This window comes from Protopterus annectens, chromosome 3.part0 (genome assembly GCF_019279795.1).
Source record: "Protopterus annectens isolate FY-2018-M chromosome 3.part0, PAN1.0, whole genome shotgun sequence".
Taxonomy (NCBI): domain Eukaryota; kingdom Metazoa; phylum Chordata; order Ceratodontiformes; family Protopteridae; genus Protopterus; species Protopterus annectens.
Genome location: NC_056731.1, coordinates 1268517412 through 1268539153, shown reverse-complemented (window position 1 = coordinate 1268539153; position 21742 = coordinate 1268517412). Strand labels below are relative to the sequence as shown.

The 21742-nt window shown below is 39.3% G+C and overlaps 1 protein-coding gene across 1 annotated transcript in view; it reads left to right on the top strand.

Annotated features, from left to right (window-relative positions):
- Positions 1 to 21742, top strand: part of LOC122797055 (transcription initiation factor TFIID subunit 4B-like) — a 1206007-nt gene that overhangs the window by 548616 nt on the left and 635649 nt on the right. The window contains exons 8-9 of the mRNA XM_044065831.1: positions 11365 to 11607; positions 14479 to 14575. Of these exons, the coding sequence (XP_043921766.1) occupies positions 11365 to 11607; positions 14479 to 14575 (340 nt within the window). The remainder of the gene's footprint in view (positions 1 to 11364; positions 11608 to 14478; positions 14576 to 21742) is intronic.

The window sequence follows — 21742 nt, the reverse complement described above, 5'->3', positions numbered from 1 at the left end:
AGGACCATTTCCATACTGTGCTTAGACAGAGGAATTAATTCTAATTGTGGATTATGTTATCGACATTCAAGAATAAATCCATCTGCTTATACATGACCTGTTCTGGAACTTTGCCAATTAAAGAGGAGGATTGAGATATGCCTGTAGTTTTCCAGATTATTTGATTGTAAGCCAGCATTCTGAAAGATGGGAGTAAGCAGGGCCGTCTTTAAAATGAATGAAACAAACTTCATGGCTAAGAAGGTGACAAAATGATCTAGTAATGAGCTGGGCTCAACATCCCCAGGCATGAAGTAACAAACCCATTGGAATTAGAATCCAACCCACAAGCTGTAGAAATCATTCCGTTATTGAAAGTAACAGAATCATTTATAATCTGCAGTAACAGACAGCAGGATCTGCAGTCACCTACCAAACATCTCTGGCAGTGCTCCTTGTTTGACATTTGAACTAAGTGCGACAAACTTGGTGGGAAAATAATGAGGTTAAATGAGCAGATGGCTCACTTTCTTCATCAGACAAAACCTTTTGGTGGACATACAGACAGGGTTGCTAAGTTTGCCTACTATATCAGAAGAAGAAAGCCAGAAGATGGGCTGCCAGAAAGTTCTACTAGGTTAGATCATCTTTCCCTGATAAAATGGATAGTGGCATATATGGCCATCCAGCAGAAGGTTTTCCCATGATCATTCCTTCACAGTCCACATAGCTCAGGATCATAGCATGATTCATGTAGTGCAAAGTGGTCAGGGTATATTAATAATGGGATAAGAAATCATATAAGGAGGTCCAAGGCTCTGTTATAAGTATGAACTGCCTAACAAAGACCCTCATCTTAGAACTTCATTAGTTGCTGCTGTAAAAAAGGAACCAGCAGTACTGTGTCGCTAAAGTTCCCGCATGCCACCAGACCACTGTTCTTGGGATTCTGCCTGTGATAATTCAACCATAAAGTGTACCAGACAGTGATCTGAGCATGGTACTGGTCCACAATTCACCCCGAGGGATCACTTCTGTGGTTCTGCTTAACAGGGGCACAGGAAAATAATTTTCTTGGGTGGCAAAAGCCAGGGTACATTTTTGGCTAGGCTTGTATAGGCCCTAGGGGCCAATAGCCTAGTACCTACCTATGAACCTATGAATATTGTGGACTGCAACACCCCCTGGAGTATCAAATCTAATGTATGTATATGTGGGTGAGACTGGTAGCAAATATGAATCACTTCAGGGCTTCAAGGAATTCTTTGATAAGAGCCATAGCTTTCACATATGCTGAAGTCATGTAGGATTAATCACATAGGTGATGTGTAATATTAATGAGACAAGAAAGTCCATGAACATCCTTATATTACTGGATGGATGGTAAATGAGGGCAAACAATTTGATTCTGCACTGATGGCATATTTAAAGGAGTTGGTAGTCCACCCTTACCTTTTCAGATTTACAGCTGAATAATGGCAAATAGCTCCACTAATGGTCTGATCTGGACTTGTACATCTCAACTGTCCAGAATTTTGCAGAATGTCCAAATTTTTGTCTGATATTTTTTGCTCTGTTCCTCATCAGATTTGTCAAATCATAGAGGACAAAAGTCAGTAAATAATAGATGTTTGAGTTTCAAACTTCCTATCCTTCAGAAACTGTATGCTACTGTAAAACTTAACTTATAAGAGCAGTATTTAAATTCTGAACCTGGTTTTGGCCCTTTGTTCCTCCATTATTTTTGGCTTCATCCAGAATTCTTCTACTAAGAGGTTGAGAGCTATGTATGGCCTGGGTTAGTGTACAGTGGAAAATTGAGGTGGCAGTGTTGCTAGAAGGGTTTGGTAGTAATGGCATTAAGACAGGTATCCATAATATAAATGTCAGGTCATTGGTTCAGTAAAGTCTGCTGTAACTCCATACTTATTCTTGATAAACTTGTGTTATAGTACAGTACCGTGGCTGTAGTTACAGGAGCACAGGTCCCAGGTACTTGTGTAAGATGAACACGTGGTTCTGTGGGTACATAGTGCTGAACAACATCACATTTTTCTGCAACATGCTTCACCCTGTGGTGGTGGGCACTTCACACTGATATAGGATGATACTCAAACCTAGAGTATCCCCATCACCGTCAGTGATGAGTGCCACATGCTCAGCTACTTGCAGGCATGGTTGGCACTGACTTTAAACCCGAGAAGGTCAAAGAACCTCTGGGCAAGCAGCTGGACCCAAATGTGCCTAAAAATGAAATGCATGCGAAGCGAAATAAAATGTAATCGTACCAATTTAACTCAAACAAATGGAAAGTCTGTCCCAAATAAATTTAGCAACTAATGAAATTACTAAAATAGAAAAAAAAACGGCTTCAAAAAGCAACCAGTAGTTTTAAAGTGCATAAAGCGCTTTTCGTTTAATAAAATCAAACTTCTTCAGATGCAAACATTCACGGTACAAGTTTCAGTTAAATAAAATACCAGGAAGTGTTTGAGCCTGTCAGCTCACATGCTGTGATGACATCAGCAACAATAGTTAACCCTTCCTGTTCTACACACTATGAAAAAATACTGTTTAAAACTAAAACAATGCTGACAACCATGAACAAGGAACATTGAAGCTATGGTTTAAAAGTAAAGTATGCCGATAGGTATACTTTAAACAACAAGAACAAATAAACATATGAAATAATAAGGTTACCTATAAGGAATTACTATTACACTGCTGAAATTTTGCACTACAAACTTACTTTTAAACCATAGCTTCAATCTTCCTTGTTCATGGTTGTCAGCATTGTTTTAGTTTTAAACAGTATTTTTTTCATAGTGTGTAGAACAGGAAGGGATAACTGTTGTTGCTGATGTCATCACAGCATGTGAGCTGACAGGCTCAAGCACTACCTGATATTTTATTTAACTGAAACTTGTACCTTGACTGTTTGCATCTGAAGAAGTTTGATTTTATTAAACGAAAAGCGCTTTATGCACTTTAAAACTACTGGTTGCTTTCTGAAGCCATTATTTTTCTATTTTAGTAGTTTATTTTGTGTTTTTTCATCTAATGAAATTAGCAAGTATAATAGATGATGGTTGTTACACCAGTATACACAATAAAATACTACAGCCAAAAACAGTAATAACTAATGCCGACATGCAAGCTTCTAAAGCAAAGCTAAGAAGTAATAGCAGCATGACTGCCAGAATATAGTTTGAACTAACAACACTCTTTCTAGATATCTCAAAATATGAACTGAGTGCATATGCACAAAAGTTAATAAGATTTTAAAAAAAAGAAACTACAGATTATAGTCAGAAAATTAAACAGATTTAGCATGCAGATAAACTGTGCAAATTCATCTGATGTGTAAATGATGCAAAAAAAGATGCCCTTGGAAAAAGCCACCATGAAAGATGCACTTGTAAGATGTGAGAGATGCACTTGTATAGCCAAACTGGAAGCAAAGCTGTCTTCACCCAAGACTGGACTAGACCGTCAAGAGGAGAAAGTAAACACTTGCACCACATCACACTCATCACATAGTCCCTCAAAACCTACACCACCAAAGCAGACACACAGAACCACAAAACTACATTTGCGGAGGCTCTCAATAAAAATCTGCTCAAGCAACAGAGACCTCCAAAGCAGAAATGCAAGCAACCTCCACCCCCCAACACAACCCAAATGACAAATAGCCCACAAACTCAGTGTGTCACTCAACCACAGCCTATAAGGCATAACAACGTACCCAACACTCTAGTCATAGGTGACTCTATAGTCAGGCACACTGATGTTCCACTCACCAGGCTAAACAAGGAGAAAGTTACTGTCAGCTGCCTGTCGGGTGCCAGGATCTGTCACATAACGCATGCACTTGGGTCACTCCACAAGTACAAATATGACTCTGCCATTGTCCATGTTGGTGTGAATGACCTGAGATGTACCTCCCTGGACTACATGAAAAGAGACATGGAGAAGCTCTACAGTCTTGTAGCCCAGGCAGGTATGACCCCAGCCCTGAGTAGCATCCTGCCATCACCCAGAATGATACCACAGTACAAGGACAAAATGACTGAATTCAACAATTGGCTAAGCTTCTGGTGTCATTCTAAGGGGATCCAGTGTCTGTCTGCCTGGGGTGACATGATCAACAGACCACGATGCTTTGCCAGAGATGGCCTGCACCTGTCGCCCTTGGGATTCTGAATACTGGCTAAGGCTCTTGCCATCCCTATAGTGCCTTTTTTAGGCAAGGTTCAAATGACAAATTCACCACTGTAACAGGTACAAGCAAGCAAAATCTGAGGGTAATGTTACTCAGTGCTAGAAGTCTAAACCTTAAAATGCATTCACTCGAGGCACTCCTTAAAATGGAGAACATCAACATCTGTGCAGTGACAGAGACCTGGTTCAAGGCTCCAGAGAGCACCCATGCATTACCAGGATATAATTCATACCACACCTTTCGGCCACCTAACATGGACCTAAATACTAAAATCGGAGAAGTGTCCATATTCATTAAGGATATCTACAGCTCCAGGCTAGTTGCTCAGCATAATGCATCCAAGATTATTCAAGTGCAACTAACTCTGGGCAAGACCACAATCCAAATTGTAACTTGCTACAGATCCCTCACCATGCCCCAGGATTCCCACTCCTCATTTCTTGATGCACTGGAAAATATTAGGGTACAATCCAACACCTTCATAATGGGTGATTTCAACTACCCCACTATTAACTGGGAAAACTACTCGTGTACCAAGTCGTTTTCTCAACTTTTTATGGAATTCATAAATTCCAATGCCTTGGATCAACTTATCCACACCCCCACCAGGGGCAGCAATATCCTTGACCTGGTCATTACCAACATGGGTGACCGGTGTTTCACACCAGAGGTCAGTTCCTTGTTAGTCAGATCTGACCACAAGCTAATCCCCCTAGACATCCACATCCCCCCCCCCCATTAGGAAAACCACCGTAAAAAATTTCTCCAAAGCCAACTTCACACTTCTTAAGACAGAAGTGGCAAACTTCACGACACCCATGCAGATGGACAATAGAGGTATGACTGCTGAATCCTACACAAATGCACTTTATAAACACTTACACAAGTGCATGGATCGTGCAATCCCTAACAGAACCAAGATGCTATCCTCTAAAAAAAGGAAGCCAATCTGGTGGTCCCCTGCCATAAACAAACTCTACAACAGAAGAAAGAAACTGTTGCAAAAAAGAGTAAAATCCCATGATTGGAGAAACTCCCTGGTCAGCCTCAGAAAGAAGCTGAGATCCCTCATAAAATCCTCCAAAGCTAGTTACGAAAACAAAATCACCATTGATTCTAAAGACACCCACAAAGCATTCTATAGCTATGTCAGGAATCTCAATGACAACATTCGTATCTGCTCTGAGTTACAGCACAATGGCACTAAATATACAGAACCAACGGATATTGCCAACATTCTGGCAGATAGGTTCAGTGCTAACTTTACCCCTCTCTCACCCCCTAAAGGGCCCATCTCTATACCGGAAAAATGCAAAGTTTGTGTAGTCACGGCTGCACAGGTAAAAACCACACACTCCAAAGCCAAGAACACAGCATCCATGGGACCTGACAACATCCAGGCTGCGTTTTACATGAACTACAGAATGAACTGGCACCCCACCTAAGCACCATGTTCAATCATAGCCTCACCTCAGGCTTTGTGCCCACTGAATGGCGCACAGCGATGGTTATCCCACTTCACAAAGGGGGAGCCGCCATGGACCCCAGGAACTACCGCCCCATTAGCCTAGCGAGGCTGGCCTGGAAGGCCATGGAATGTGTCATGGAACTTATAAACAAAGACATTGGTAATCTCCAAACTCTGGACCCTACCCAGTTCGGGTTTGTAAAAGGCAGATCATGTCTCCTAAACCTGATAGACTTCTTTGAAGCAGTCACCAAAGCCGTAGACGAGGGTAAGGTGGTTCACACAGCCTGTCTAGATCTTGCCAAGGCTTTTGACACCATCCCCTACTCTGGAATTATAGATAAACTCACTAAACTAGGTATAAATCCCTGTGTCACAAGGTGGGTTGCCAACTGGCTCAACTCACTAAACTAGGTATAAATCCCTGTGTCACAAGGTGGGTTGCCAACTGGCTCACTGACAGAACCCACACTGTGAAAGTAGCAGACTCCAAATCCGACTTCAGACCAGTGACAAGTGGAGTACCACAGGGTTCAGTCCTGGGTCCTCTCCTGTTTGGTATCTACCTTTCTGAAGTACAGGCTAACACAGAAGGTCTTTGGCTAACGAAGTTCGCAGATGACTGCAAACTAGGAGCCATAATCGAAACTCCTAACGATGTGGACATCCTACAAAAGGGCCTCACTGAGACAGATGCCTGGTGTCAAAGCTATTGCCTCAAGCTCAATACCAAAAAGGGCATTGTCATCCCCTTTGGTAAAAACTCTGTACCCATGAGCTACCACATAGGTGGTAGTCTACTTAACACCGAAAGTGTGATAAGAAACCTTGGGACACAGGTGAACAGTAGTCTCTCCTTTGATAATCACATTGCCACAGTAGTCAGGAAATCCTTCTACATGGCACACCTCATCACAAAAGGTTTCTCATTCAGGAAAAAAGAGGTCATTGTTCCCCTCTACTCGTCGCTCATTAGACCCATTATAGAGTACATTGCCCCTTTTGGTATGTACCTTACAAGACCTCTACAACAACTGGAAAGGCCGCAGAAATACCTCACAAAGAAGATTACCAGCCTCAAACAGATGCCCTACGCAGACCGTCTCAAAAATCTCCAGCTTTACTCCATCGCATATCGCCTACTCAGAGGCAGTCTCTGCCTATCATACAAAGCTATGTCAAACCCAGAGCTGCTGGACATGCTTCACTTAAAAAAAATCCCAATCTCTCTGAGCTACATGCTCTAGGGATCTAAACCTTGTCACCACAATAAACAGAACATGCTGGAGGGATAGATTCCTGTCCCAGAGACTTCCCAAACTCTGTAACAGACTACCTATCTATATCAAACAAAGCACCTCATTAGCACTCTTCAAGAGGAATCTTGATGATTGGATGGGAAATAGGACGTTCACCCCGGGGATCACCTCTGGGGCTCTGCTTGACAGGGCACAGGAAAATAATTTTCTTGGGTGGCAAAAGCCAGGGTACCTTTTTGGCTAGGCTTGTATAGGCCCTAAGGCCAATAGCCTAGTACCTACCTATGAAATCAAAGCTGTTAAATTGTAACATTGCTAATCTACTCTGCAGTTTAGGTTAAGCAACACAAAAGCATCCAGTTAAAGAAAATACCATAATATATACAGAATAATTGCAATTTCTCATGTATTTGATGTAAATGCTTCTGATATCGATACATTTCAAGGGAGATTAACAAACCATTGTCAGCATTAAAGTCCAGCTAAAACTCCAGTCAGGCAGTAGGATGGGAACTTTGCGCATGTCTGAACAGAACAAACTGAAACAAGAAAACTGAATCCAGCATACAGAACTGAAGACAGGTCATTAGTTGCCCTTTTAAGAGACTGCAACAAAAACTGGAGCTAGTGTTCTAATTTACAGAAGTAGCAGGAGTCTAAAAGTCTGAAATTATGCCAAACAGATACAATAAAGGAGAAATTGTGTCTCTGAGTCTAACAACTAGGGCGACCAATAAGCAAACAAATGAACAGCTTGCTGTGCAGTCATCACACAACCATAATTCACATCGGTCAAACAAGTCATCTTAAATTGTTGCTAATTTTGAGGCCTTTATCCTTCATTATATCTGTTTTTCTCTTAATTCTGAATGACAGAAGTTGATGAATTATGTGTGCAGGGCTGTATTTTGATTGCAGTTTATCCTGCTCTTTGCCTTCCTTTATTTTTGTGGCTTGATTTCATTTGGCTTGAAGAATTTTTAAAATCTTTTTGGCACTGCTAGCATATTTTACACCTTGTATTAAATTTTTATTAATACGTGCTTTACTTCATGATTGTTTTAATTTTTATCTTTATTCACATTACATAATCTGTTTATTCAAAATTTTGTTATTCTAATCTGTTTTATTTCATGTGTAATAAATGCTTCCCATGATTGGCTTTTGATTGGCTATTTTCCAGTGAATCCACAGTATATTTTTTGTATTTTAACAACTTCTGCAAATAGCTTTAACTAAAAAAGTCTGTCCATTTCTTCTTTTTCATTTCTACAGCCTTTTGTTACGGTGGCCATTTTGGATTTATGGTATCTGACATTTCCCAGTACTGCAGCTTGTGATTATTTATCCCGTTTTAGGATTTGAAACAGTATTTTGTCTTTTACTTGGATTTCCAAAAATCCAAATCCCATTAAGAGCTACGTGCTCGAGAGACTTGAACCTCAGCACTGAAATAAATAGGACATGCTGGAGGGACAGATTCATAACCCAGAGGCTCCCTTCACTCTGGATTTAACTGCCGCCAACGTGACAGCTGCTGTGAGCTAAACTTGCATGTTGTCAGTGATGCTATGTCTTTTATGTAGAATTATACAGTGATGGGTCATTGTTAAAAAAAAAAAAAAAATCGCAGCCCAACCAGCTTATCCGTTGTAAATTGAGCATATATTAATAGAAAGAAGCCTGGCTGCTAAAGTACCATTGAGCAGCCAAACTTAATTGTTGGAATATGCTATGGAGGAACAGTGTAAAACAGAAGACAAATCAAGTACGTTCTCAAAAACAAAAAAGTACCTCATTTTCCTTTTATTTTTGTGCTGTCCCTCCTTAAATATTGGCAGACTGTTGTACCTTCCAACTCTCTGGATCTTCACAGAATGTCTAGATTTTAGCCTCATACTTTTATTTTTTTTCTCTCGTAAAAAGTAGCAACAGAGATCCATGGAGTCCAGCTGAAAAAATATATATGACAACAAGAGGACACAATATGAAGAATTAAAGTGCATGCTCAAGGAAGATACAATGGACACCTTAAAGGAAATATATGCATAAATGAATGGAACATCTTTCTGAAGTCTGGAACACCTTTCTCATGAAGTGGTAGCATTGAAGATATTGCAAGATTGTAAAGCTGGATAGGAGAGGCCTAAGGCAACCATTTTTTTGGTCAAAGTAGCCAGCTGCTGGTTAAGCAGGATTCAGATAATACGAAAAATTATTTGCAGACCTTTTGCCAGCAGGTCCTGATTACACATCTCCCCAAGTTATATAACTACCAATGTTATTCAGTCAACGTCATCTGTTTAGCTATATAAACACTAGTTTACAAAATATTTCACATAGTAAAAGGTATCATTTTACACAATGTCTGTGCTTAAGAAAAAAAAAACAGATATGGAGATTCTCTTTTCTCCATCGCCTTTCTTCAGCAGTACTGATGCACTGTACAAGCGTGAGAATGTAACACACCATACACACATGCAGTACGTGAGAAAACATGGAAGAATATAGCAATAACCGACGCCTGGGTGTGGGTAATGCGGGATTTACCCACGGTTGGCATGGTTTGGTCCCGAGGGTGAAGCCCAAGGGACCAAACAAAGACAACCGTGGGTAAATCCCACATTACCCACACCCAGAAGTGGGTTATTGCTATTATACTATGACATTATTTAATAAAAGAAATAATTACTTTTCTTAAATAATGGCATTGTATAATGCCTCTTTGCTGCCCTTCCGCTGCTGTCTGGTATGCGCGGCAGTTCTGATGTACTGCGCATGCCTACGCAGTACATCAGAGCTGTGGCCAAAAGCAACGGAGAAAGCAAGATCTCCGTTGCTTTTTACTGTTTCGCTATGTTAAATGGGTTTAACATAGCGAGACCGCTTTAAAATAAGCAACGAAGATCTCCGTTGCTTATTTTAAAGCTGTCTCGTTATTTTAAACCCATTTAACATAGCGAGACAGGTTTAAAAAAAAAGCAACAGAGAAAGCAAGATCTCCGTTGCTTTTTACACACTGTGTCGCTATGTTAAAAGAGTTTAACATAGCGAGACAGCTTTAAAAAAAGCAACAGAGAATCTCCGTTGCTTTTTTTAAACCTGTGTCGCTATGTTAAACTCTTTTAACATAGCGAGACATTGTTTTAAAAGAGACTTATACTAATGGAAAAAGTCCGGGTGACCGGACCTTTTTCCATTAGTATAAGTCGATTTACAACTTGCACGCTGGCCAATCAGCGTGCACGTTTTGGAATATTAATGGGGGGTCATGGTATAATGGGAAACAACACAGTGGAACACTGCAACGCCATTATGCAAAGACATTTAAGAAAGATAAGCAATTTCTTTCTTAAATATTGACATTGTATAATAGCAATAATCCTTTTGTGATCAAACTAAGCCAACTGTAGGTAAATCCAGATTTTCCATACCCACTTGTGGGTTATTGCTTAATTATTTATTTGGTAGTGTGCTGAACTGACCTGTCCAATGGACCCATTATACAGTGTTCCTGAGTGGCATTTACATTTATTGGTGCACATCTGACACTGTGTCTTTGTTAGCTAGATTTTGTTTTCTTTTTGTGGAACTTTTTTTGGTATGTGAGTGTGTATTCTTATGGCATTTATATAAACTGATGCAGCATACGGTTGTGATATTTAAAGTCTTTATAGATAATAAACTGTTTATTGTTTTCAGACTTGCATACAAGTAAAAATATACTCCCTTTTCGAAACTGGAGTACAAAGCATACCTGAATCCCATGACTGCTACTGTGCAATACACAGAAAACTGTACTGTTTTGTATGCATACCCTTTTTTGGAGTTGGAAACAAGGATACAAGGCTGTTGCAGTGTGGTGCAGATATGTCTGTTTCTTGTCAAACTAGCAATACTGTAACAACATTCAAACAAGCCTTCAAAGAGACCAAGATTGAGACAAGTCCATGTATGAGGCTTTCAGAGGTAGAGTGGCTCTGTTCTCTAGAAATGCTGCTGGTGAATTTGTATGAGGCCGATTACTTGTAAATACTTGGTATAATTGTTTGAAAGAGGCAACGAATGAGTGTTTAGTGTGTCACTGATTGGCAATATTATGGGATGCAGCCCTGCTGGTGAGAAACATAACTTTCCCACTTGTTAGTGTCTGTTATTGTTTGGACTTATTCTTTTGTTGTTATGATCTGAGCAGCAGTAATGAAACTTAATTGAGATTTGCTTGAGGGTTCAACTAGGGCTTCTGATGCACAATGGTATCTATCCAGCAATGTATTGGTTAAGTGGCTCATGCCTGGATGAAATGAAGAATGTGCCTCTAGTTGTGTAGAAACATAAAAGCCATGCTAGGAAACTGGCACACCTGAAAGCAAGATGTGATGTGTTACAAAGCATAACTTTCCTTACGAATGATTGCCTGTTTTGTCCTTCCTTAGAAAACTGTACCCATCGTTCATCAAATTGTGCCAAATTCTCAGGGTTTCATTCAGCAATGTGTTCCGCAACCAGCCTCATCACAAACCTCAGGAACTATTCTGGTCCCAGGGTCTGGATTAACAAAACCACAGCTCATCATTAAACAGCCAACCAAGACTGCCATTCCAAATGGGCTTCACACACCAAGTATAGATCTTGCACAGCAGTCAAAAGCAAGACCAACTCTTAAACTAAGTCAGGTGGTGAGTAATACATCTGCTCAGTCACTGCTTCCATTTTGTATTCATATACTAAACAGTCTGAATAACTGAAGTTGTGTGACTAGTCATGTTTGGTTTGATCCTTAGACTGGCCTCATTTTAGGTTTTTGTTTGCAATATTAATGCTCTAGATACAAAGCAGAGGTTGTGAAGATGCTGTTTATTTGAACCACTTACCACTATGATAAACATTTGGCTGAGAAATTAGTATTTAATAATAGCTTATTTCAAATATAAAAAATAGATAGTAGAAACAGAATTCTGTGATTGAAGGTTATTTACAGCAGAGAGGCTCAGGCTTGTTAAACTCCTGAAGCAGCAGAGAACTAAAGCTATGAGCAGCTGTGCGCTTTGTTCTGTAGTGCTGAGTTTGATGTCAGTTTCCATTTGCATGCTCTATGACAGAATGTCTCTCAGCAAACCAAAGATCTCTGGGCATCCCTGAAATAATGCAGGTGTGTGTAGTATTTTATCTGGTTTAAATGTAAATAAAACCTGTATTGGTTGCCCTAGACTTGTATCAAGAAATCAACCCTGGTGAAGTCCTTACACTTCGGCTTTCATGTCCAAGATAATGCACTTTTTGTACATCTGTTGTGAAATCACAATTGAGCATATTTGGCAATTAAGTGTAGCCTCCTTTTTTAGGTTTTTCCTTTTTGAAATCTTTCTAGCTTTAAGGTCAGTTTAGCAAGGTTACAATCAAAGAACCTGTGGAGACAAACATAACCTTTGTGGCTGCCTGTAATTATTTCTCTGATTAGCAATATTTTCCGAAACCTTCAGCATTGGAACAGGTAAACTGTAATGCTAGGACCATTCTGGCATCTGTCCAATGCATTAGTTTTTATACTAGCTTCCCCTCCCAGAATGTGCTTTGGAGAGACTTGGAAGGAGCTGTAAACGTAATCATCAATATGAGTGTAGGGTGAGACCCAAAAAGAAGATTGTCAGCAAAATGTAATTGCACGTTTATGTCCTAATGAGGTTAAAAACTCTTCTTTGGGTGTTTCTGTATTTGTGCCTGTGCTGTGGGGGAACTTTAAACCTCCCCACACATGTCCTCTGAAAATGAGACATGGGGGCTGAGTGGGACAACTTGAGTAACAAATTTCAAATAAATAAAGCAGTTATGTTCCTTATTATGCTATATATGTTGAGCAATACATTTCAGATGATAAAATGTACAGACTAACAGGATGTTACACATTAAGATAAAATCATTTAATCACATGCAGAAGTATTCTAAATGTTGACCAAAGGAAATGTTAATTTGTGGTAAACTGATAACTCGTGCTGCTTTCAGGAAAGATCTTCAACATAAATGTAATAAGTTCAGTTTTGTGTTCTTTCAGTCTCTTGCGGCTGACCATCAGGGGACCCCGATGCTTCTCCTTAATTGCCGAGTCTGCCTACACCACCTGGCTTCCCTCAGACTAATTACAGTAAAGGTCAGGACTGGTGAGGTGATCAAGGTGTCCCTGCTTCCCTGTCATTCTGCTGCTTGGGAGTGTTTTTCCTTACTTTTTGCCCCCATCAAGTGTCCCAGTAATAGCTCATGGTGGGATGTTCCATTGGTTGACTACAATAATCCGATCCGCACTTCTGCAAGGAGCTGCCCTCCCTAGTCCCCTATCAGTTGATTGAGTTTTCAGAATCTTGAACGCCATATGGTCGAGACCATATGATTCAGTTTTTAAAAACTAGAAGTTTTTGAATAGAGAGCGAGGTACAGAGAGGATCGGGAAATTTACCCTTTTCCTCACTGTAGTGCGATCTTGGAGTTGGGATATATAATTTGCAGGGGCTGGTGCTTGCCCTCCAGCAAAAAACATAAAAAAGTTAGATTTTTGTGACTTTTTTGATGGTTGAGTTTTTGGAAACTCAATCATATGGTCTCTTCGATATTTTTTTTGAGTTTCTTAAAAGTCGATCATCTGACATAGACCCATCACCCCACCTTCAGGAAACACTTTGTTTCCCCAGCCTCTATAAGGAAAACTGAATTGTGTTGCATGCCCCATGCATATGGCCCTCATCCCTCCCCTTTCAGGACAGGCAGTCTCTTCTTTCTTGCCTCAGTCTCTCAAGCTGCTAATCGAATACAAGTTGTCTGTCATAGTCAGGTTCTGTGTATGGCACAGTGCTGGCTTAATATACGCAGCATTTTTGAAAGCTGTGAAACCTTTGGCTGAATACCAAAAGGGTGGTTCTGGGGATTTTTTATATAGCTGTCATCAGGAAGAATAAAAAGATTATTACTGCTTTTTTTCCTGCTAAGATGAATGGTCAGTTTACTGACTTAATGTTTATCGCTTTTTGGGCTAAATTCTATAAAGGCAGTGGTAAGATACCAGATGTTTTCTCTTCAGTGTGGTAAAAATGTGATTGTTCTTCCACAGTTGCATTTGAAAGCTTCACTTTTCTTGGGTACAAGTGTGTAATTATTATCCACATCAGTTATTGCTCAATAAAACTGTTTAGTTTTCTGCAGTGCTGTTTTTGAAAAAAAGGAGAGGTGGAAGTCCTCTAGTTTTGAATTGTATTGTCATAATTGTTTTTGTTTTTTCTATATTTTCATATCTTACATGATGTCCTGTAAAAACTAATGACTTCTAGTTTGCATTTCCATATTTGATACTGCCCTGACCAATGGAATTGTGACAGCGTGCAACTTGCCATGTGACACGCATGCATTTTATACTGTGTGACCAGCCACCTTGTGAAAGCTTTGTTCTTCAGTTGCTAACCTTAAGATCCAGTTATGTGTTTATCATTTGAAATGGTAGTTGAGGACAATCTATTCATTATATTAAGTGCTGTTTCTTTTGACACTGGATGTACCTTTTTTAGGGTGCTCAACATCCCAGACCTTTATGTCCTCGGGTGATGACACTACCTCAGTCTGTCCTAACTATCCAAAAGCCTTCTGCCATACAGACCACAGCAGGTACGTGACATTGATTTGCCTGAACTGTTTTTAGTACCAGAGTGCTACTTGTATAAAGTGCTGTTGAAAAGTAAAATGTACTGGAGAAACTGTACATATCTGTAATATGGTTGTAACTAGATTTGTTGTTAAATAAATATAATGAGTAACTACTTAGGGCACTGCAGAAAACCTCAGTCTTGATGATTCTTACCAAGAGTGAAATACTCCGCATTTAGTGTTTCTCGCATATTTTTTTGTAAAGACCAAGGGATGCTGTAAGAAAACAAAAAGAATCCAGAGACAGCGCACACAATCCGCACTTTATTCAAAGTATAAAACGTCCAAAACTAGATCACAGAGTTCGTAAACGCTATTACACATCCAGTACATGCGTTTTCGTCAGCCTGTAGCTTAGACTTCATCAGACAAAATGAATTAACTAATTAAGCATTATATAAGCCAATACATTTAAAAAGACCAATAACATTCAAGCATCTAAGTTAAAACCAATGAAAATAGTGACAGTCTGAGGAGCTCATTATAATAAAATTGTGAGTGATTTAAAATCATCTAATAAATATGTAAAAAACTTTTCCTTTAAAATAAATACAGTGTTTAAAAGCAGAGGTATTGATTAAAAAATATTGTAGTCAATTAGGTTTCTAGAACCCACAATATAATGAAGCTGTTAGGTTAAAAACTGATAAATGTATTTATGTGCTCAGTAATTGTAGTAGGTACATAAAAAACAGAAGCATAGACAACAGTGCCCTCTACTGTTCATAGATCTACTTAATGAGTTTCAAACTTGAATTGATCTCAGTTTGAGAGCTGGAATAATTGAGATACATTCATTTAAGCCTGGTGATTTGTTGGCCTCTAATAAAATTTGCCAATACAGTTCCCTGTATTCAAGCCATTCTTCCCAGGGACCTCCTCTTATTTCTTTTTTAACTTGTTCTAAAACAAAAAAGGAGAATGTGGCTTCTTTACAGTTCTTTGTGTGTTTGTACAATGCATTGGTGTCCTTTGCTTTTTGTATCTCATATAAATGTTCATAAATCCGCCTCTTCAATACTCTTTCTGTTTTCCCAACATAATACGAACTGCATTTTGTACACATTGCAAGGTAAACCACTCCCTGGGACTCACAGTTGAATGAACCAGTGCTATATATATTAATGTCCCTTATTTCAATGTAAATTTCTTTTTGTTGGAAATATAGGGACATTGTTTACAGTGCCCACAATGAAATGTTCCATATGAGGTGTTATTAAGGCATGCCCTCTCCAAGTAGTGATGAGGATCTTTTGTGAGATTGTTCTCTAAAACATTTTTTATGCTACGTGCATTTTTATATACCATTTTGGTGTTTTTCCTTTTATGTTCGGTATATCTGAGAAAGAGATGAATTTTTCCCACTCATTGAGGATCATGCTTTTTATCTTGGAGTTGAAGCCATTAAATTCCAAGATAAGTGCTGATTGATAGTCAGATTCAACTGGGGTATGATTTGTGTTGATGTTTGTCTGACTCTTAGTGGTGTGCTCACTTAAGGCTTTGTCATTTAGACATCCTTTTATGGGTTTAAATTTGGTCTTTCTGTGTTGTTCAACTTCCGTTCTAATGTTTTTTATGAACTCGAGTGGGTATCCTCTAGCGAGGAACATGGCTTCTAGCGTGTTACATTCCACATAAAAATCTTCGTCCTTGCTTGTCATTCGACAACCTCTGACAAATTGTCCTTTAACAATGTTTCTTTTGCAGTGGGGGGGGTGTGCACTAAGAAAGTGTAGGTAGGAATTGCAGAACGTATTTTTCCGGAATATTTTGGTCTCAAAATCTTTAGAAATTTTGTTCTTTTGGACCTCCACATCCAAGTATTGAAGTCTGTCTACCGAGCTTGTGTGTGTAAAGCTCAAAAAAGAGGTGGTGTGGTTGATATACTCCAAAAAGAGAGATAGTTGGTCACTACCCCCAGTCCAAAAGGTAACAATATCGTCAAGAAAACGTCGATATAAGGACCAATATTGTCGGAATTCAGAATTCAAAATGTAGTTCAATTCCCAACCTGCAAGGACTATGTTAGCATAAGTGGGTGCACATGCCGCCCCCATTGCTACCCCTTTTGTTTGCTGGAAAAATTCTCCATTAAATGTTAGAAAGTTATATTTCAAAATGTTGTCCATAAGTCCCACTACAGCAACCTTTTCTATGTGTGTCAAGGTATTGTCCATAAAAATAATGTCCTCAAAGATCCTCATTCCTTCATTGTGTGGGATACAAGTAAAAAGGTCCACCACATCAATGGTGACAAAAATTAAATTCTCCGAATAGAGGGTAGATGTAATGTTCCTAAGTAGGTCCCATGAGTCTTTCAGAATGTGACTAAAGTTGTTGCAAATATGTTTGATCTTGTTGTCCACAAATTTGGCCATAGGCAGCGTCTTTGAGCAGTCAGCCGACACGATCGGTCTGAGTGGTGGGTCGCTTACATTCTTGTGGACCTTCGAATACCAAATATAATTGGAACCTTTGGTTTAGGCACTGATAGAAACTTATGCATGTTGTTGTTTATTGTTCCTTCAATAATCATGTGATCAAGTGCCATGTCTATCTTTTGATAAGCCACTTCAACCTCATCCATGGAAACATTTCTATACTTGGTTTCTTCACGAAGAATATTGTTCATTTTTCCTTCAGATATAATGTTCTCCATTATAACTACTCCTCCTCCCTTATCTGGTTTCATGATTCTAATTGATGTGTTCTTCTTTAATTCTTCTAGTGTTGCATATTCCTCCTTTGTTAAGTTGTACTTTAAATGTTGTTGTTTAAATTCTTTTCGAATCCCATTTTCCAATACCATCTCAAGGTTTTTCAGTTGTGGGAGAAGCGGAGGGTTGTAAATGCTACGTCTTGTAAGGCCACCTTGTGGTTGTTCAGTGTTAGATGGTGCTGGAGGTAAAGTAGCTTTCAAGTTGATTTTCCTAAGAAACAGCTTCATATCAATAATGGTTTTAACTAGGTCTCCTCGAGTACTTGGAATGAATTTAAATCCCTTACTGAGGAGATCAAAGTGTCCCTTATTTAAAATGATATTGCTAAAATTGTAAACAGAAAAATTATTGAGGGAATGTGTAGTACCTGTATGCAAGATCTCAGTATCACCATTGGTATCACTCTCAGTAAAAGATGCAGAAAGGGTTAAAGGACTAGTGAGTGGGGGAACAGTGGTGGTGGGGGTATAGAGGGTATTCCTTAATACCTCCTCTCCCCCTTCTTCCTCCCCCTCTCTGAAAATTCTGAGGGCCTTGCCCTTTTCTGTGAACATTATATGGTAACTCTAGGTCCTCTAATGGGGGAAATTCATTGTCATAGTCCTCAAAAACCCATTCTGTGTTTTTATTTTTATATTGACCTTTATAATTATTACCTCTCATGTAGTCAGTCTGGTTTTTGACATTATGTGCGTTTCCCCTGAATGGTGGTGATGGGTAATTCGCATTGTTTTTATATTCATCCAAGTCCCTCTTAAGTTTATTAATTTTCCTCTGCTCTAGCGTTTTACATTTTGCATCTATTTCTAACCTTAAATTAAAATATTTGTCTTTTTCCTGTTTTATTTCGAAGAACAAATCATGTTTGATAAAATTATCTAAAGCAACAATTTCATCCTCAAGGTCAGCTAGCTGTTTAGTGTTTTCTTTAATAATGCGTCGCAAAATTTCTAAACCACATCTATTAAAAATGTCTATAAGGTCTTTATGGTATGCAGTCCCTATCTCAACATTATTAGGGTATTTCCAAACCCTGAGCCCCTTAGGTACAATATTGTGCTTAATGCAGGTTGTAAGATACGAATTTTCAATGCATAACATTTTGTATTTGTACATACATTTATGCAATTTATCTAATTTAACACTATAGGAATCACCATCCTGTGGTGAATCATCATTATTCGTGGAAATATTAATGCTGTAAGAAAAACTTGACATGGTAATTAGATCTGGGTGGCATGGGGAAATACTGTGCAACAGTTATGCAGAAAAATAATGGATAACTGTAAAACTACTAGCATAAGTAACATTCTGGTCTTCTGCAATAGACAAGTAAGGAAAAATCAAGGATGCATTGTGGTTGCTGATAATCTCCAGAAAAGTAATTGAATAAAATAAGGAAGGATAAAAACTTTTGTATTTCGAGCATATAAAGGAACTTTCTCCAATATGTAGCATATTGCAAGTGGCAGATCAGATGAGAACAGCCAATGTGGCTTCATGAGGAAATAGCATAGGTGGTCTTAAGTCAGCAGTAAGTTTTTAAATCTGTATAGAAAGAAACCGTAGTGCAAAAATTGGATAGAGGGATGAAGGTGAAAATGGAACCAAATATAAAGATATTATACATATTTTCCTCCATCCCAGAGGATTTATTTTCCTCCATCCCAGATAGGGTTGCCACCTTTTCAAATGCCCAAAGTGGGACAATTGTGGTACAAACATCAGATTTTGCAGGCCAAAACCTACTCATGGCCAGTACAAGGGACAGAACTTCACTTTTTTGCCTAAATAAATGTTTATTCTTGTTGCATTTTAGTTCCTTATTCTGTTTCTTATAACATTCAGGTGTTTCAGATACAGAATAACTGTTTTATGCAACTATTACATAAAATGTAGGAAATAATGTTGCCCTAACATCTCAGGACATTTGCCATTTTTACAACTGCCCAAAGAGGGACTGTCCCTCACAAAGTGGGACAGATATTAACCCTAATCCCAGAGGATGGGAAGATAATTTGAACTACAAAGAAATGTCAGGTTGTTGAATGACCGAAACAATGAAGAACAGAATTTAATGACAGACAGGTATAGCATGGGCCATAGAATGCACACATTTCCCTTCCTTATAGATGTTTGTCTTTTCGGCTTTTCCCGGTTAGGGGTTGTCACAGAGGAACTTCGGTCCGCTAATGATTGGCAGACAATTTTTATGGTGCTGAGTTGCCAGCCCGATGCCCAGCCTTCAACGAAGGCACGCCCATTCACACTTATAGATATCGTGCAGATAATGTTTAATGAACAGAAAACTTTTCCAATGCCTTAAAGAATTGCCTTGTCTGTGTCATGTATTATAGAATTTCCTCACTATTTTGACACGACTACCTCCTTTGGAAAGTATGATACAATTATCAGCTTGTCTGTGAAAAACAGTGTCACATATTCTCATGAGCTGTCTACCTTTTATGTTTTCAAATTATATCACAATGTTCGAGTCTCTGTCTCTCTCTGTCTCTCTCTGTTTTTGAAAGATGACATACTAATAGTCTACTGGTCCTGTAGGGTCATTAAAGGCAGACGAAACTTTGATTTAAACTAAATAAAAGGACAGGATAGTTCCCCACCTACCCACCTTCTTTTTTTCTTATGCTTCTTCATGTGGGTGAGTGTTTTGCAGCTGCCCTTCTTCCCTTTATCCCTACCTGTCCCTCTTCTACAGTTCTCTCAATCATGACATATAGTGCAACATCCCCTCCATTCCTGCCTGTGCAACCCTTCCCCAGAAACCATCTGTGTCTACTTTAAATGGGACAGCATGGTAATGTATTCTCTTCAAATGGGTACATCTGTGTTATCCCAAACATGTTTCCCATTATCAACAGCGAGTACTTCCATTGTAGGCTTTTTCCATTGCTGAATACCATGCAAAGACTGTTTTCACTTCCCTGTCATTCAAATAAATGCCCACACCTTGTTTCTCTTAATATTACTTTCCATGTTCTTTTCCTTCTTCGCACAGTATTGCTATCCTGCTCCCCCACCTTTTGTGGAGTTTATGTAATTTCCCTTTTCCTACCTTGTACTGTTTTATTGGTACATCTCAAGCGGCTGCTTATGTCTTGATGCACCTCACCACTGAAGTACCTCTCCAGCCTTGATTTTGGGTCAAAGGCATAATCATTCTGATTTACCTTGTACAGTCCCCTTCCTGTCCCAGCTCCAACAACACAGCCCACAAGGGCTGATATGGGATATGACTCTGTAAGCAGTTCTTTGCCCTGCTGTGCTGCTTCTTAAGACACCAGCTGTGCTGATTCTGTGCTTCATATCCTACTTCCAGAGGCAGAGTTTAATGGCTGGATCATCTTGTTTCCGAAATTACTGACTCTTAGGACAGATATCACTTCTAAGAGTTGCACTGTAACCACCTGTAGCAGTTGACTTTAGTGAGTTTACCTTTTAAACAAAACAAAACTGCTTAATTGAGCAGCAGAATACCCGCGGTAGTGGTGCTGCGGTAGCGTTGTCGCCTCACAGCAAGACGTTGTCCCGTTCGATTCTCAGCTAGAGCGTCTTCTGTGTGGAGGCATACATGAATGGGCGTGCCTTCATTGAAGGTTGTGCATCAGAGCTGGTAACTCGGCACGTAAAAATCCACTACCAAATATTAGTGGACCGGAGTTCCACTGTTGCGACCCCTAACCGGGATAAGCCGAAAGACACAACAACAACTGGCTCATTGACACTTGGAAAAGCCTATAACATCTTTGTCTGTCCCATTTACCTCTTCCATGACCTCCAATGATGGGTAATTTGCCCCACATGGAACACTGTTTGTGGATAACTACCTTATATGCCTGTTGCTATCACCATTTTGCCCATCTTGGACAGGACTGGTGCAGTTTTCTTCTCCACAAAGCTCATTTTCTCTTTCCCCATTCTGTCCCCACTTCACTGTGAGTTCTTTGCAATTTTAGCAGGATTATTATGACCTTTCGTGCATTAAACTATGCATAATCAAGAGCTCCCCTAATTGCATGGAGTCTAGGCCACACTAGTTGGTGCACTTAATGCAGCATTCCACACACACCTATATAGCATTTTGTGTGCGTCTGGTGGGTGATTTTGTAAACCACTACTGAAATTCATTCAGAATGTAAACTTATTTAAAACGCAACTAAAATGTCACCTTTCAAATCAATAGATTTGCGCCTGTATATCTCCAGGATAAAGGTCAAACCCCTACCGCATCGCGATATTTTGTCGCCAGCCTTCTTTCCTACAGCATTGACAAAGATGATATAAAAGAAATACACAAAGAAGATATTCATCTGTATTTCATGTTAAGGGAGTACATGCATTAAGGACAACTGGAAACATAAATAACTGTAATTAATGTATGTAA